We start from the raw sequence: 15,434 nt of genomic DNA on the forward strand, positions 1-15,434 counted from the left end.
ACACACTTCCCATGTCACCTATCCATTCACTCCAAATGTTTGGCATTAGCATTCTGTAGTCTTAGAACTAAAATTTGACCAACAAAACAATATATCAATAAAGGCTACTGTATTTTTGCAGTTTTGTTTATAATGACTTATTTTAAATAGAAAAGCAGTAAAATTTGTTTTATCAAATTTCCAATACCTCAGTATTTTTTGTCGCCCTTCAATTTCATGTAATTGAGAGGCTAGTATAATTACTTTTATTGCATTTTGTTTGCTGGATGCAATATAATAAAATATATGATATATATAGCAGGTGGGCCATGAAAATTTTCTTGATGTTTAAATAGACAATGTTATTAAAAATAAGGTTGAGAAATGCTGACATACATTACCTTACTTTAGTTTTTTAATTTCCAAAGTATTTAGCTAATTATCACAATTCCATTGTTTCTATTATTATGTAGGAATAAATAATAGCTATTCCATAATTTTAAATCAAAACATTGCAATGTTCTGTAATTATCTGAAATCCAATCCCTTGAGATTATTTGCATTATTTCAATAATAAGCATAGTCACTTTTCACATCTAATTAACATATATAAACTTAAATTCTTTCCTTATGGTTGTATAGCTAAAAAAATAAAAAAAATAAAATAATAAATAAAATAATATGGCACACATAAACAGGCTGAGCCTGTACATCTTATATGTGTAACAGCCATGTGGTCCCCCTTTTTTTTCAGCATCAATATGGCATTGCAATTATTTGAGGCTTCAACGATTTATTCTATTTATATAAATTAAAAATTCAAGGCTTTGAAGCTACTTCACAGCTGACTTGTTTGTACATTTCCTTTTGCAATAAAATATCTCTAAAAAACATAGAATATTAAAAAAGGATAACATGGCTGTGACATGGATAACTTTCTAATCTCACAAATGTACATCATATATACATATCATATGACTGGCGTCACTTTCACTCAGCTACATAATGAAGATCACATAATATATATTCTGAATAGCCTAAAAATGGCAAAAAGAACTTTGTGGTCATGTTTAGGAGCTTCTATACATCTATGGATATAATTTACAAATGGCCATGTTCACAAACTATACACATTAATGACAAGATCTTTCAGACAAATTAAAAGAACCAGCTCTTCTGCATAGAGAACTATATACAAACCCATAATCGTGGCACATGAGCATGCATGAAAGTCACCAGCACTGTACAACAATCACAGTAATTCACTGTACAACAAACAATCACAGTAATCCACTGTACAATAATGAGGTCCAATATAATGTCTCACTCGGGTAAACCTCAGAGGTACAGATCCTCAGTACTATGCAGCCCTAACTAAGTCATATGAAGTTGTGAATGTATCTTCTGTAGAATTTCCTTGGTTTAATGGAAACACTTCTCCACTCCTGCTGAGGATAGTGGAGGACGGGGGATAGTTCTGAGAGGAAGGCTCTTGTGACTGAGCATCTTCACTAATTATAGAGAAACTGCCACTATCATTAGGCATAGCTGAAAATTAAAGAAAAATAATTAATGTAACATAAATATCAAAAAATATTATTTTTCTTATATTACATTCCATAAAGCAAAATATTTTAACTCTTTTTTTTTTTTTTTTTTTTTTTTTTTTTAACAGTAACCTCCAAACACAAGCTTAGAAACTATAGTACTCTAGTACCATGTTTGGGATGAAATGACAGAAGGTGCTCATTAACAGTGGACTGTAATTTCTATAGATAAGAAGGAAGGCTGTTCCAAAAGAAGTAGAAGGAATAAATAAAAAAGAAAAAAATAGAAGTTTTGGAGATGACCTGTGAATGGGTGTTGACTACATGAACATGGGAGAATGAATTCTTATTTGTGAGAAATAACACTGAGTTTTATTCCTTCTCAAAACTGAGAATTATCTCAAGGCCAGAACTTAAGTAACCAGTGATATATTCAAGAAGCTGTAACTGTTGGTGAAGATTAGGGTTAGTCAAACCAGAAAACAAAATTCATTACAGAACTAAGGATAGGATTTCCAGTCAATGGAAGAAGGTTATTAAATATACAGGAGGAAAAAGAGTTGGGGAAAAACAGATTTTGAGGAATACCAGCATTAGTTGGAAAATGGGGTATTCTATCATCACACATACTGAGTGGTCAGAGAAGAAACTGTCTATCCAATTTCAAAAATCCGAAGGTAGATCATAAGATGCAAATATACTTAGAGGGCCTTTATGCCAAACCTAACAGTTTGAGATTAATTTATTTTCATTATCTCACATAAAACAGAGAAAGTCCCAATTACATATAAATTATGACAATAATACTAAAACAAATCTAATAAGAAAAGAAAATCAACCCAAAAAAAATTGTTTTAGGCAAAAAAAGTTCATGGATAAGTCATCATTTCAAAAGAATTTTAGCTGTGTACAGACATGATGCAATGTACTAACTTGTAATTAGTTTAAACTCCTGTCAATTGCCTAGAATTTAAGGGATGGCCCTTAAATTCTAGGCAATTGACACTTGTTGACTTGACACCTATATTGTAGAAATAAGTCAAGTGTATTGTCAGCTCTCACATCTCTTACACTCTGGGTACCTGCCTGCCCACCCACCCACCTAACAATGGTGGAACAATTGTTCCTGAAAGAGATGCTTCTGGTGCCTGAGAATAAGCAGAAATATACTTCTCTATTTGGAAAGTGTTACTTATTGGATTATTAGGACTTGTTGTTAAAGAGTTCAAAATATGAAATGTCTTAAAATGATGCCTTATATACATACTTTGCTTCAAACAGTTTTAACTGTGTACAAACATGCTACAATACACTAATTTGTACTTAGATGTTTATAATAGTGAATAAAAATACAAATATATAAGAAAAAAGATCTAGATATAGTTAATTAATGAGCTTAAAAAATTTAAAGTGACTTAATAGGTCATGGTCTGCACCACATTTTTAATATAAAATAAGTAATTATCAACATAAATCTGGCTGGAACATGCAGTTTGGTTAGTGGGCAGGAGCAGCAGTGCATAGCACACGCTTCTTGATTAGACCGGGGTTCAAGCCCGTGATCACCAAATACGGAGGATGCAGAAAGGTCAGGGAATGGTCAGGGAAAGGTCAGGATGCAGAAAGGTCCCTAGAGCAATATGGCCTTGGTTGCTAATGCTCCTGAAAACCAAATAATAACAACAACAACAGTTTGGTTAACAACAGAATATCAGAACAAATAACAATTGTGTAAAATTTTGTGGAGGAAGCAAAGGGCAATAGTAGTGGTCCGTACTCACAAAGCATAAATGGGATCTATGTAATAATCATCACATAATATCAATTTATACAACTGAATTTTGCCATCCAATCTGAACATTTGTTTTGCAGTCTTATGCTGTTTTCCTTGTAATGAGGTAATTATTAATTCAGAATAGGACAACCAAACAGGTGCAGCGAAAGTGAGTGCCATGTCAAGGGTACAAGCACTTTACCGCCACAACTGATAATACTTTTATGTGTTCATAAAACCTGTCATGGAGAAAAGTTTCTCCACACCTTTCCATGGAATCTGCGGCCACACATAAATAACAGAAGTGAATATATCGCCAAAGGTTTAATACTAAAAGAAATATATCTATATAAATATTAATACCCTGAGACAGCGGCATGTAGTCAGAGGAGTTTACAAGGTACAAAACAAAAGAACATTATTGCATTTAGCAGTCGTGTGGGCTTCAACCATAATAAAGTCAAATGCATGTACTGCTTTACTTCTATGTTAACCACTCGGCTACATCATGCCTTCTCTATACTGATGATCAAATGGAATACTATTATGTATTGGAACAAGGGAACTGCATGGTTAAGTATCTTAAAGATAAAAATTAATAATGAAAGAACACTCTTACACCACATGATTATATATTAAGAATTTTAATGGTAAAAAAAAGGTAAATTGCAGCCATTATCAACCCACTGCAGGATGGAAGCCTCCTCAACAATTCATGCTGAGGGAAATGGACAATAATCTGGTCCAGTGCGGGTTGGCAGATTGACCGTATTTAGCAGTCAGGGGCTTGAACCCTGGTCTACTCAAAGAGCATGTGCTATCGCACTCCCGCTCCTGACCACTCGACTACGGAGGCCTGAATTTTAATGAGAACACCTCAATTCCTACTCTTAATAACTTAATGGCCCCAAGGTGCCAAGAAATTTTGTGATCAAGTGTCTTAGCCAGTGAATTTGCACTTTCTCTTGGTGAAATAAAATTGCTTCCTTGTTTTCAGTAACAACTCCATTAAATAATCTTCAGTAAAGAAAGCACATTACTAGATCAGGAAGAAAGGCAACCTTCTTTCTTTGTTTCTTCTCTTAGTTTCTCCTTTTTACTACTAACCCAGTACTGCTTGATCATAAAGGTGGCATTGCTTCTGCTTCCACATGGTAGGGCCAGTAACCTGGAGAGAAAAAGCTCTCCCTTCCAGGGCAAAATGGAGTAAACAGTTCCTCGAGCCCAGAAATTCATTAGGTGCATAGGTGTTTCACCTATAGGGAAAAAACAATTGGAGCCTGATTTTCTTGTGGCTAAACATCAAACGGTTAATGTAGATGGAATCAGAACAACTCCAAAGTTCCTTATTATCCACTCAACTCAAAAACAAATGATAGGAAAACTCTTGCCATTTCTAGTGCAGAAATACCTAGAAAGCATAATAAGTATACCTCCAAGGCAGTTCACCATTTAAGATAAGGAGACTTACTGGTTGAAGTTGCAACTGCTCGACAATCTGAGCAACTACTAAAACTAAAAACTTTTAGTGGAACTTCTGTCACCATTTCTCTAAACCCATTAAGAGGAGTCATCACTGAATGGGACCTTATCCATCAACATATCAGATGAAGAGCTGAAACAAGAACTGCAAAATCAAGGAGTCATTAATATCAGACAAATTATGACAAATAAGGATGGTATACTAGTTCCCACTCGGAATATAACTCACTTTTGACAACCCCAAAATCACCAACAATGAACAAAGCAGGTTATCTTACTGCCATGTTAAAGCCTACATTCCAAATCCTTTACCTGCTATAAGTGCCAGAAATTTGAGCACCCACAGTCTGCAGAGGAGCAGCTGCCTGTGCCATATGTGGATCCACTGCACACACACTAATACTGATTGCACAACCACAACACTCAGTTTTACTAACTGCAGAGACACACATCCAGCTTTTTCTAAGGAATGACTCCTTTGGAAACATGAAAAAAAGAAAACCATCCTTTCCAAAGAGGGGTAAGGTAAATTTGAGCAAAACAAACCTTCTGCCCCTCGAAAACAAATCAAGGGTTCTACTAAACCCAAATAACACTTATTTTTTTTGCAGTGAACTGTAGAAGTTATCACAGTAATTTAAATGAAATCCAAGACCTTCTTTCAATATGACTCTATTGCAGGAAACCAATCTAACCCCACATATAACTGCTTCCCTCCAGAATTACATAACTCATCGGCAAGATAGTGTTGCACACAGCTTAAACAATCTGGTACATGGAGGTGTAGCGTTGATAATCAACTCTCAGATACTCTCAAAATCAATCCCACTAATATTAAACTTGAGGCAGTTGCAGCAGAAGTCAATGTTATATTTTACTTAACTATCATCTCACTATACTTGCCTTCTAATCAAAATATAAGCTATGCTGACCCAGAAGAATGTGGTACAACTTCCTCAACCCTATGTCATCCTAGGGGGCCTCACCAGTCACCATCTGTTATGGGAAATGAAAACATGGACAAACACGGACGAATTACCAAAAAATTGCTATGAATCCACTCATTACTCAGTGATATGCTGCACTGATACAAGCATTCCCAACTTTTCTAACTGAACTGTCAAATGGAACTTTTTAAAAGCAAAATGGGATAAATACAAGAAGCTAGCAATACTGGAAGACAAGCAGGTCCAACAACCATCCATAACTTGGCCATAGAATATATATATATCTAACCAAATACTAGAAGCAGCGGACTAAGCAATTCCAAAACAATCTCAAAAAAATATATATTAGTAGGTTCAAAACTGTGGTGGAATAATCAATGTAGAGCAGCTAAAAAAGAGAAGAACAGAGCATGATCATCTTCAGGAAGTTCCCAACAACTGCAAATCTCATCCCCTTTATAAACAAGACCAGGCAAAAGCAAAACATATTAGGCAAACCAGCAAAAGGGAAGCATGGAGGCATTTGTTGGAGACTCCACTATCAGGAAGACAGGTAATATATTGTGTAAAAAGGATAGGTGGAATAGGACCAGGGTAAGTCTACCAAGGGCAAAGGTTCTTGACGTTGTAGAGCAGATATCATCTTTTAAGGGCACAAAGGGTGATATTGTTGTACACGTTGGCACAAATGACATTAAGAGTAGAAGATCTGCAGATTTACTTAACAAGTACAGGTCAAGGTTGAAAAAAAAAAGTCGGGAGTTAGGGTTAAATTTGGAAGTGTCTGCAATTGTGCTCAGACACAATAGGAGGGAGTACATAATGAGAGCCTTGTCAATCAATTTGGACCTGGAGAGACTGTGCAAGGCTCATCGGGTGGAATTTTTCTTAGCGTTGTTTGTGCTTGTTAACAGGAGAGACTGCTTCTACAGGGATGGGATACACATAAATATAAGGGATGCAAGAGTGTTTGCTGATGCTATCGAGGCAGTGTTAGGTGGATCAGAAAACTGCTAGCTTCGGGGGGGGGGATTCACAGACTAAAAGATTAACAGTAGCTGCAGGCAGAGGTGCAAGTGATTCTTGCACTGTTTCTATTAGAATGAGCAGCTGCCTGGAGGGTAGGTTAGCATTAGCATTCTTAGCATTAGTAGAGGCATTTGATGGAAGAAAGCAAGCTTATGCAGCATCAGCCAAAAAAATTAAAGTAAAATAAATAAATAATAAAAAAATAACCACTTCCACTTCACCCCTCTGTTCATTCGAAATACCTGTCCAGCCGAGCCTTAAACTTATTTAGGCTATCAACTTCCACAACAAGGGATGGAAGTCTGTTCCACCTACCAACCACCTGCTGGCTAAAGGCAAATTTCCGCACATCTATCCTGCATCTGTCTTTCCTCAATTTGAATTTATGCCCTCTCAGGTGATTATTCTGAGCAAGAGGAAGAATCCCATCAGCATTGAGCATGCTCAAACCATTCAAGGTTTTGTACACCTCTATCAGATCACCTCGCTGCTGCCTAGTCTCCAGACACTGTAATTCACAAAACTTAAGCCTTTCTTCGTAAGAGCACCCCTTTGTTCCATTCACTAATCTTGTTGCCCTTCTCTGTACTCATTCCAGCAGCTCTACATCCTTCTTGAAATGAGGTCTCCAGGCCTGTATACAGTACTCTAGGTGTGGCCTGACCATTGCCTTATACAAGGGAATAATCACCTCCTTATCCCTGCCAGAAAAATTCCTATATATCATTGACAATACACCATGAGCTACTCTTGCAGCCCGTCTGCACTGTCAGAGAACTTCATATCTGCCTGCACAACCACCCCCAGGTCCCTTTCATTCTCTACTACTGTCAGTGTAGTACCACAGAGTTGATACGTTACTCTGGGGTTGCTGTTTCCCATATGTAGTACTTTACATTTGTCAATGTTAAACTTCATTTGCCACCTCTCAGCCCATCTGCTCAACCTTTCCAGATCCTGTTGCAGCAGCATAGTGTCAGTAGTGTCCTTGACAACCCTGCCAACCTTCGTATCGTCTGCAAACTTGGACATTAAGCTTGATATACCATCATCAGTATCATTTATAAATACAGAAAACAATAAAGGACCCAATACTGAACCCTGAGGGACTCCACTAATAACATTAGTGCACGATGAGCAGTGTCCATTGATTACCACTCTCTGTCTTCTCCCCCTCAACCACCCCTTTATCCATAGCAGCAATTTGCCTCCAATGCCACATTGCTCCAATTTGTGCAGCAGTCTTCCATGTGCAACAGTATCAAAAGCCTTTCTAAGATCCAAGTATATAATATCAAAGTTATTCCCTGCATCGAGTTCTTTTGTGACTGCATCATAGTATCGAATCAAATTGGTCAGGCAAGACTTCCCCTTAACAAAACCATGCTGTGTCTGAGCTATAACTGAATTCTTGTCTAGATGATCCTGCACTGCTTCTTTAATCAGTGCCTATATTAATTTTCCGGGAACAGAAGTTAAACTCACAGGTCTATAATTACTTGTGTCAGCCTTTGATCCTCCTTTGTGAATTGGGGTCACATTTGCACATCTCCAGTCCATGGGTACTCCCCTGAGTCCAAGGAAGCTCTCATAATTAGGGCTAAGGGTTTGCTTACTTCCATTGCTGCCTCCTTTAATATAACTGGATAGATTCCATCCACCCCCAGGTGCCTTTCTTGTGTTTATCTTCAACAATTTCTCCTCCACTTTACTCTCAGTTATTACAAGATTCTCTAGCTTACTGCCAGAGTTGAAAACACCTCTGGCATTCCCCTCGCTGAATAACTCCTCATGTGTGAATGTCGATGCAAAATATTCATTTAGTTTGTTAGCTACCTGAGCAGGATCATCAACAGTTGACCCATCGATATCAAGTGGACCAATCTGATTCATCCCCTTCCTTCTAGAGTTTACATAAGTAAAGAACTCTTTGCTGTTTTTCTTCGCATGTTTTGCCAAGGATTTCTCGTAATCTGCCTTCGCCTGCCTAACCTCCTTTGTAATTTGGTTACAGATCAACTTTATCTATCATAGGCTTCTGTGTCATGTGTTAATTTGTATGTATCCCATGCATGTTTCTTCTCTGCCATGTGCCTCATCAGTTCATCTGACATCCATTTAGGCCTAAACATTGAACAATATTTCTTAGTTGGTATGTAAAGCCTAGTAGCTTCCAAGATAAGTTCTTTGAATGCTTCCCATTTTGAATTTGCTGTTGGTAACATCATCAGTTGATCCCACTGTATAGAATTTAAATACTGTCTCAGTCCACCGTAGTCGCCTTTACGAAAGCAATACCCCTTCCCTTTACCCCTAATGGTAGTTACCTCTTTGAGTAAATCCCACTTCAGAACACTGTGATCACTGCCACCTAGTGGTTCATTTATCTGCAGATTCTTAATGCATGAAGAATCACTACTGATAATCAAATCAAGAGTATTACTCCCTCTAGTTGCCTCCCGAACATGCTGATGTAGAAAACAATCATCCAATAAATCCACAAAAGCCTTGCTAGTGTGTGAGTGACCAGCCCCCAAATTCCAGTCAATATCTGGGAAATTAAAATCCCCCATAATAAGACTCTCTGATTTACTGGCCCACTCTATTTCTCTGTACAGTTTCTTATTATACTCATCAGAGTCATTAGGCCTATAGCACACTCCTACTCTCAATTTTGATCTCCCAATGCTTATGTCACACAAAACTGACTCGACACTGCACTGTCCAGCGATTTCGACTGGCTTCACTTCTTTGGATTTTATGTGTTTCTTAACTAATAGCATAACCCCTCCTCCCTTCCTATCCTGTCTATCCTTTCTCTAGACATTGTACTCCCCAAATTCCAGTTCTGCATTCCTTATATCTGTGTGACACCACGTCTCTGAAATCCCAACAATATCTGCCTTTGATGTTTTGAGTAATACCTCAAATTCATCAAATTTATTTACTAGACTCCTAGCATTGGTGTACATGCAAGTATACATGCACCTGCTCTTCCTCTTAGCCACCCTAACACAACCCATGTGTTTACTTGTACCCCAATGATTCCCAGCAGTCTCTGAAATATCCTGCATCTTATTTTCCAGGCTGCTGCTCATTCCAATACAAGCAGTGCAAGAATCACTTTCTCCTCTGCCAGTGGCTACTGTTAATCTATTAGTCCTTGTATCCCCCCAATCTAGCAGTTTTCCGAACTTCCTAACACTGCCTCGATAGCATCAGCAAACATTCTTGCACCCTTTCTATTTAAGTGTATCCCATCCCTGTAGAAGCAGTCTCTCCTGTTAACAAGTACAGACCAGGCTGAAAAAAAATTCTACCCCTTGAGCCCTGCACAATCTTTCCAGGGCCCAATTGATCGACAGGGCTCTCATCATATACTCCCTCCTATCGTGTCTGGGCAGAATTGCAGACACTTTAAAAATTCAACCCTAATTCATGGCTTTTTTTCGTCAGTGACCTGTACTTGTTAAGTAATTCTGCCGGTCTCCTACTCTTAATATCATTAGTGCCAACGTGTACAACTATATCAACCTTTTGTGCCCTTAAAAGATGATATCCGCTCTACAACGTCATCAACCTTTGCCCCTGGCAGACATACCCTGATCCTGTTCCACCTAACCTTTTTACAAAGCATGTTTCCCGTTTCCCTGACAATAGAGTCACCAACAACTACTAGTTCCTTTGGGACCAGCGTATTCTGCCTTGGGGGCTGCCGCTGTGTTGTGCGATGACCAAGTGCAAGCTCTGGCATTGGTGTGGGCAGCTGAGAGCTTGATGGGCCCCTCACTTGTAATCCTTCGAGGGCATCCACCCTGTCCTTCAAGCTCTCATATAGGCCCATAACAATGCTGAGTTGACGCCTGATTTCCTTACACTCCTTGCATCGAGCACATACAAGGACATCCCCCATGGCAGTATCATGTCCCATACCTGACTGCTCCGCAAACATCAAGCAAATAGTGCATCTTAAAAGGCTGTGATTCAGAGGGCAACTGCCCCCCCTCAGTTCTCCTCTGAGCCACAGCATTCCCATTAGCTTGAGCCTTTTGCTTTGCTGCTCTGGTTTGAGTCATGATTTCGATTTACTTTCAATAAAAATTTCAATTTCAGTACAAAATTAAATCCTAAACTTGTATCCCAACACAGTTATAACACTATATTTATGTTTCAGTAACGAGTGTTATCCACGAAATCTACGAATGTTATCTACGAAATATTTGTTTCAGTAACGAGTGTTATCTATGAAATATTTATGTTTCAGTAACGAGTGTTATCTATGAAATATTTGTTTCAGTAACGAGTGTTATCTACGAAATCCCTTTATATAACTTCCGTATCAAGTTATGTATTAATTATTTATTTTTACTAATTATTTATATTACGTAACCTAAGTGGTTATATGTATAGTTAAAAGTACAATTTAATTGCCAATGAAGTTCGACAAGATTAATAGATTTTACTGATTAATTTTCGCGTAGCAATGGCGGCTATTTACGATTGGTAAACACGTGGATTTGATACCCCTTTCCGATACTACGTAATACCTACAAAATCTCTATCTAAGTTACTTTAAACTTAAGTACCGTAAATAGGAATATAAAGCTACTCTAGAAAATAAGTTAATATGTCAATTTAAACTAATAAAGCAGAAAATAAATCAGAAAAAACTTCTCTGTTCCAAGAGCGGCAGAAAGGCATGTCCGCACAGGCAACCCTCATCCTCAGACTAGAGCAAGGGTTGCTGGGGATTTCAGGGACTGCTGGGAGTCATGGAATAAATACATACATGGGCTGTGTTAGGGTAACTAAAATTAAGAACAGGTGCATGTATATTTGCATGAACACCAATGCTAAGAGTATAGTAAATAAATTTTATAAACTTGAAGTGCTGGTCAAGACATCAAAGGTGGATATTGTCGGGATATCAGAGACGTGGTGTCACACAGATATAAGCAGAGCAGAACTGGAATTTGGGGATTACAATGTATACAAAAAGGATAGACAGAATAGGAAGAAAGGGAGGAGCGGTTATGCTGTTAGTTAAGAAACGCAAAATCTAAGGAAGTGCATCCAGTTGACATAGATGAACAGTGCAATGTCGAGTCAGTTTGGTGTAACTTAAGCATTGGGAAAGCAACAATAAGAGTAATTATGTATTCTATTCTAATGAGCAATTGTGAAGAGAAATAGAGTGGGCCAGTAAATCAGAGTGTCTTATAATGGGGGATTTTAATTTCACAGATATTGACTAGAACTTGTGAATTGGTCACTCGCACACTAGCAAGACTTTTGTGGATTTATTGGATGATTGATTTCTGCAGCATTATGTTCGAGAGGCAATCAGATTAACAGTCTTGTTCTGGTTGTCAGCAGTGATCATGTGTGCATTAAGAATTTGCACATAAAGAAACTACTAGGTGGCAGTGATCACAGTGTACTGATGTGGAATTTACTTAATTATTTTACTAACATCAGGGGTAAAGATGACTACAGTGGTCTCAGACAGTTTTAAAATCTTATACAGTGGGATAAACCGATGATGTTATCAACAGAAAATTCTAAATGGAAAGCATTCAAGGAATTAATCGTGGAAGCTACTAGGCTTTTCATACCGATTAAGAAATACCGTTCAAGGTTTAGGCCCAAATGGATGTCATATGAACTAAAGAGACTCGTGGCAGAGAAGAAAAATGCATGGGATGCATATAAATTATCAGGCAACACAGAAGCCTATGGCAATTATAAGCTGGTCTGTAATCAAGTCACAAAGGAGGTTAGGCGGGCGGAGGCAGATTACGAGAAATCTTTGGCAGAGGATGCTAAGAAAAACAGCAAAGATTTCTTCACTTATATAAACTCTAAAAGGAAGGGGATGAATCAGATTGGTCCACTTGATATCAAAGTTGACTGTTGATGATCCTGCTTAGACAGCTGACAAGTGGAATGAATATTTTGCATCTACATTCACACATGAGGAATTCTGTAGGGAAGTGGAGGACAGAAGCTTATTAAACTCTAACAGGGAGCTTAATGATTTTGTAATAACTGAGAGCAATGTGGAGGAGAAATTGTTGAAGTTAAACATAAGAAAGGCACGTGGTTTGGATGGAATCTATCCAATTACATTAAAGGAGGCAGCAAAGGAAGTAAGCAAATCATTAGCTATAATTATGAGAGCATGCTTGGACTCGGGGAGAAGACCTCGAGGACTGGAGATGTGCAAATGTATCTGCAATTCACAAAGGGGGGGGATCAAGGGGTGACATGAGTAATTACAGACGTGGAAGCTACTAAACATTTCATACCTATTAAGAAATATTGTTCAAAGTTTAGGCCTAAATGGTTGTCAAATGAACTAATGAGACTCGTGGCAGAGAAGAAAAATGCATGGGATGTATATAAATTATCAGGCAACACAGAAGCCTATGGCAGATATAAGCTAGTCTGTAATCAAGTCACAAAGGAGGTTAGGCAGGCGGAGGCAGATTACGAGAAATCTTTGGCAGAGGATGCTAAGAAAAACAGCAAAGATTTCTTCACTTATATAAACTCTAAAAGGAAGGGGATGAATCAGATTGGTCCACTTCATATCGACGGTTCGACTTTTGTTGATTTATTGGATGATTGATTTCTGCAGCATTATGTTCGAGAGGCAATCAGATTAACAGTCTTGTTCTGGTTGTCAGCAGTGATCATGTGTGCATTAAGAATTTGCACATAAAGAAACTACTAGGTGGCAGTGATCACAGTGTACTGATGTGGAATTTACTTAATTATTTTACTAACATCAGGGGTAAAGATGACTACAGTGGTCTCAGACAGTTTTAAAATCTTATACAGTGGGATAAACCGATGATGTTATCAACAGAAAATTCTAAATGGAAAGCATTCAAGGAATTAATCGTGGAAGCTACTAGGCTTTTCATACCGATTAAGAAATACTGTTCAAGGTTTAGGCCCAAATGGATGTCAGATGAACTAAAGAGACTCGTTGATGATCCTGCTCAGATAGCAAACAAACTGAATGATATTTTGCATCTACATTCACACGAGGAGTTATTAAGGATTGAAAATGCCACAAGGTTATCAAATTGTAGCAGGGTGCTTAATGATTTTGTAATAACTGAGAGAAAAGCAGAGGAGAAATTGTTGAAGTTAAACATAAGAAAGGCACATCGGGTGGATGGGATCTATCCAGTTATATTAAAGGAGGCAGCAAAGCAACTAAGCAAGCCCTTAGCCATAATTATGAGGGCATCCTTGGACTCAGGAGAGGGTCCCACGGATTGGAGATGTGCAAATGTATCCCCAATTCACAAAGGGGGATCGAAGGATGACACGAGTAATTACAGAACAGTTAGTTTAACTTCTGTTCCGGGTAAAATAATGGAGTCACTGGTTAAAGATGCATTGCAGGATCATCTAGGCAAGACTGCAGCAATAATTCAGACACAGCATGGGTTTGTTAAGGGAAAGTCTTGTCTGACAAATTTGATAGGATATTATGATGTGGTTACAAAGGAACTCGATGCAAAAAATAATTTTGATATCATATATTTGGATTTCAGGAAAGCTTTTGACACTGTTGCACATGGAAGACTATTGTACAAATTGGAGCAGAATGGTATTAAGGGTAAGCTGCTACAATGGATAAAAGGATGGTTAAGTGGGAGAAGACAGAGGGTGGTAATCAATGGGTGCTGCTCTTCTTGGACTAATGTTATTAGTGGAGTCCCACAGGGTTCGGTGTTAGGTCCACTGTTGTGTTGTATATTTATCAATGATATTGATGAAAGTATATCAGGCTTAATGTCGAAGTTTGCAGATGATACAAAGGTTGGCAGGGTTGTTAATGACAGTAATGGCAGTGTGCTACTGCAACAGGATCTAGATAATTTGGGCAGATGGGCTAAGAAGTGGCAACTGAAGTTTAACCTTGACAAATACAAAGTACTGCATATGGGTAGCAGTAACCCCAGAGAAATGTACCAACTGTATGGTACTACACTTAAGGTGGTAGAAAATGAAAAAGACCTGGGAGTAATTGTGCAGTCAGATATGAAGTTTTCTGAGCAATGCAGACAGGCTGCCAGGGCAGGTCATGGGGTTTTGTCAATGATATATAGGAATTTTGCTAGCAGGGAAAAGGAGGTGATTATCCCTCTGTATAAGGCAATGGTCAGGCCATGCCTTGAGTACTGCGTACAGGTCTGGAGGCCTCATTTTAGGAAGGATGTAGATTTACTTGAGCGTGTAGAGAGAGGGGCAACAAGATTGGTGAGGGGAATGAAGGGATCCTCTTACTAGGAGGGGCTTAAGTTCTGCAAACTGCAGTGGCTGGAGACTAGGCACCTGCGCTGTGATCTGATTGAGGTGTATAAGGCCTTGAATGGGTTTACCACGCTGAATTCTGATGGGATCCTTCCACTTGTTCAGATTACGAACCTAAGGGGGCATAAATTCAAATTAAGAAAAGACAGATGTAGATTAGATGTGTGGAAATTTGCCTTTAGCCAGTGGGTGTTTAATTGCTGGAACAAACTTCCATCTGTCGTGGAAGTTGATAGGTTGAATAAATTTAAGGAGGAACTGGACAGGCATTTGGAGGGAATGGTGTGATTTTTTTTTTTTTTTTTTTTGGCTGATGCTGCATAAGCTCATACACTTGCTTTC

The 15,434-nt window shown here is 38.3% G+C and overlaps 1 protein-coding gene across 1 annotated transcript in view; it reads right to left on the bottom strand.

Moving 5' to 3' along the window:
- Nucleotides 1-531: 531 nt before the first annotated feature.
- The window catches only part of LOC150086860 (uncharacterized), a 414,998-nt gene continuing 400,095 nt past the window's right edge, over nucleotides 532-15,434 (bottom strand). Inside the window, exon 20 of the mRNA XM_090372302.1 lies at nucleotides 532-1,527. Coding sequence (XP_090228428.1) covers nucleotides 1,340-1,527 — 188 coding nt within the window. The 3' untranslated portion in view covers nucleotides 532-1,339. The remainder of the gene's footprint in view (nucleotides 1,528-15,434) is intronic.

This window comes from Mastigoproctus giganteus, chromosome 4, assembly GCF_048544385.1.
Source record: "Mastigoproctus giganteus isolate SK-2022 chromosome 4, ASM4854438v1, whole genome shotgun sequence".
Classification (NCBI taxonomy): domain Eukaryota; kingdom Metazoa; phylum Arthropoda; class Arachnida; order Uropygi; family Thelyphonidae; genus Mastigoproctus; species Mastigoproctus giganteus.